Source organism: Frankliniella occidentalis, unplaced genomic scaffold (assembly GCF_000697945.3).
Source record: "Frankliniella occidentalis isolate FOCC.00 unplaced genomic scaffold, Focc_3.1 Scaffold392, whole genome shotgun sequence".
NCBI lineage: Eukaryota > Metazoa > Arthropoda > Insecta > Thysanoptera > Thripidae > Frankliniella > Frankliniella occidentalis.
Genome location: NW_026267514.1, coordinates 1 through 591, shown reverse-complemented (window position 1 = coordinate 591; position 591 = coordinate 1). Strand labels below are relative to the sequence as shown.

The following is a 591-nucleotide window of genomic DNA, read 5'->3' as shown; positions in this document are numbered from 1 at the left end:
TACATGTAAATAATAAACTACAATATAATACTAAATACGACATGACTGGAAAGAATCAATAAAATTGATAATATCGCGAGTTCGCGAGCGACGCGAATAATCATAACATAGGGAGATGACATGACACAAATTCGCGCCGCGTGCCCCTCTATGAGGGTTTCTAGTTAAAATTTGGAATCGTAATTGTTCTCCATGGAAAATTTTCTTGTACGCCCCTCCCCCCCTTCCCAATTTTTGACAGTGTCTCATACTGCCTTTCTGTATGTTTGCAGTGTATCAAGTCGCGTGTGATATGTCTGCGAGTGAAGCGCCGGACGAGCGCGCGTGTTGGTGAGTACTTTTGGCTACTGACGGAACTCAACTGAGAAAGGAAAGGGGTAGATAAATCTCAATAGAGGCCTCTTGTTATAAACTTTTTTCAAACCTCCCTTCAAGGGGTGAACAACTATGCTGAGCCGGGGGCAGAGTAATATATTACAAGGCATTAGGTAATACAGGTAGTACGAGTAATATCAATGTACAAGTATAACGAGGTATTGCAGATAATATAAGGTTAATTGCTGAGCTTAACTTGAACTTGAAATTAAACTT

General features: G+C 40.4%; 1 protein-coding gene across 1 annotated transcript in view; it reads left to right on the top strand.

The window, feature by feature from the left end:
- LOC127751246 (uncharacterized) overlaps window positions 1-330 on the top strand; it is a gene marked incomplete at its 3' end in the record, with an annotated part of 21,411 nt that extends 21,081 nt beyond the window's left edge. The window contains exon 3 of the mRNA XM_052274416.1: window positions 273-330. Coding sequence (XP_052130376.1) covers window positions 273-330 — 58 coding nt within the window. The remainder of the gene's footprint in view (window positions 1-272) is intronic.
- Window positions 331-591: the final 261 nt, after the last annotated feature.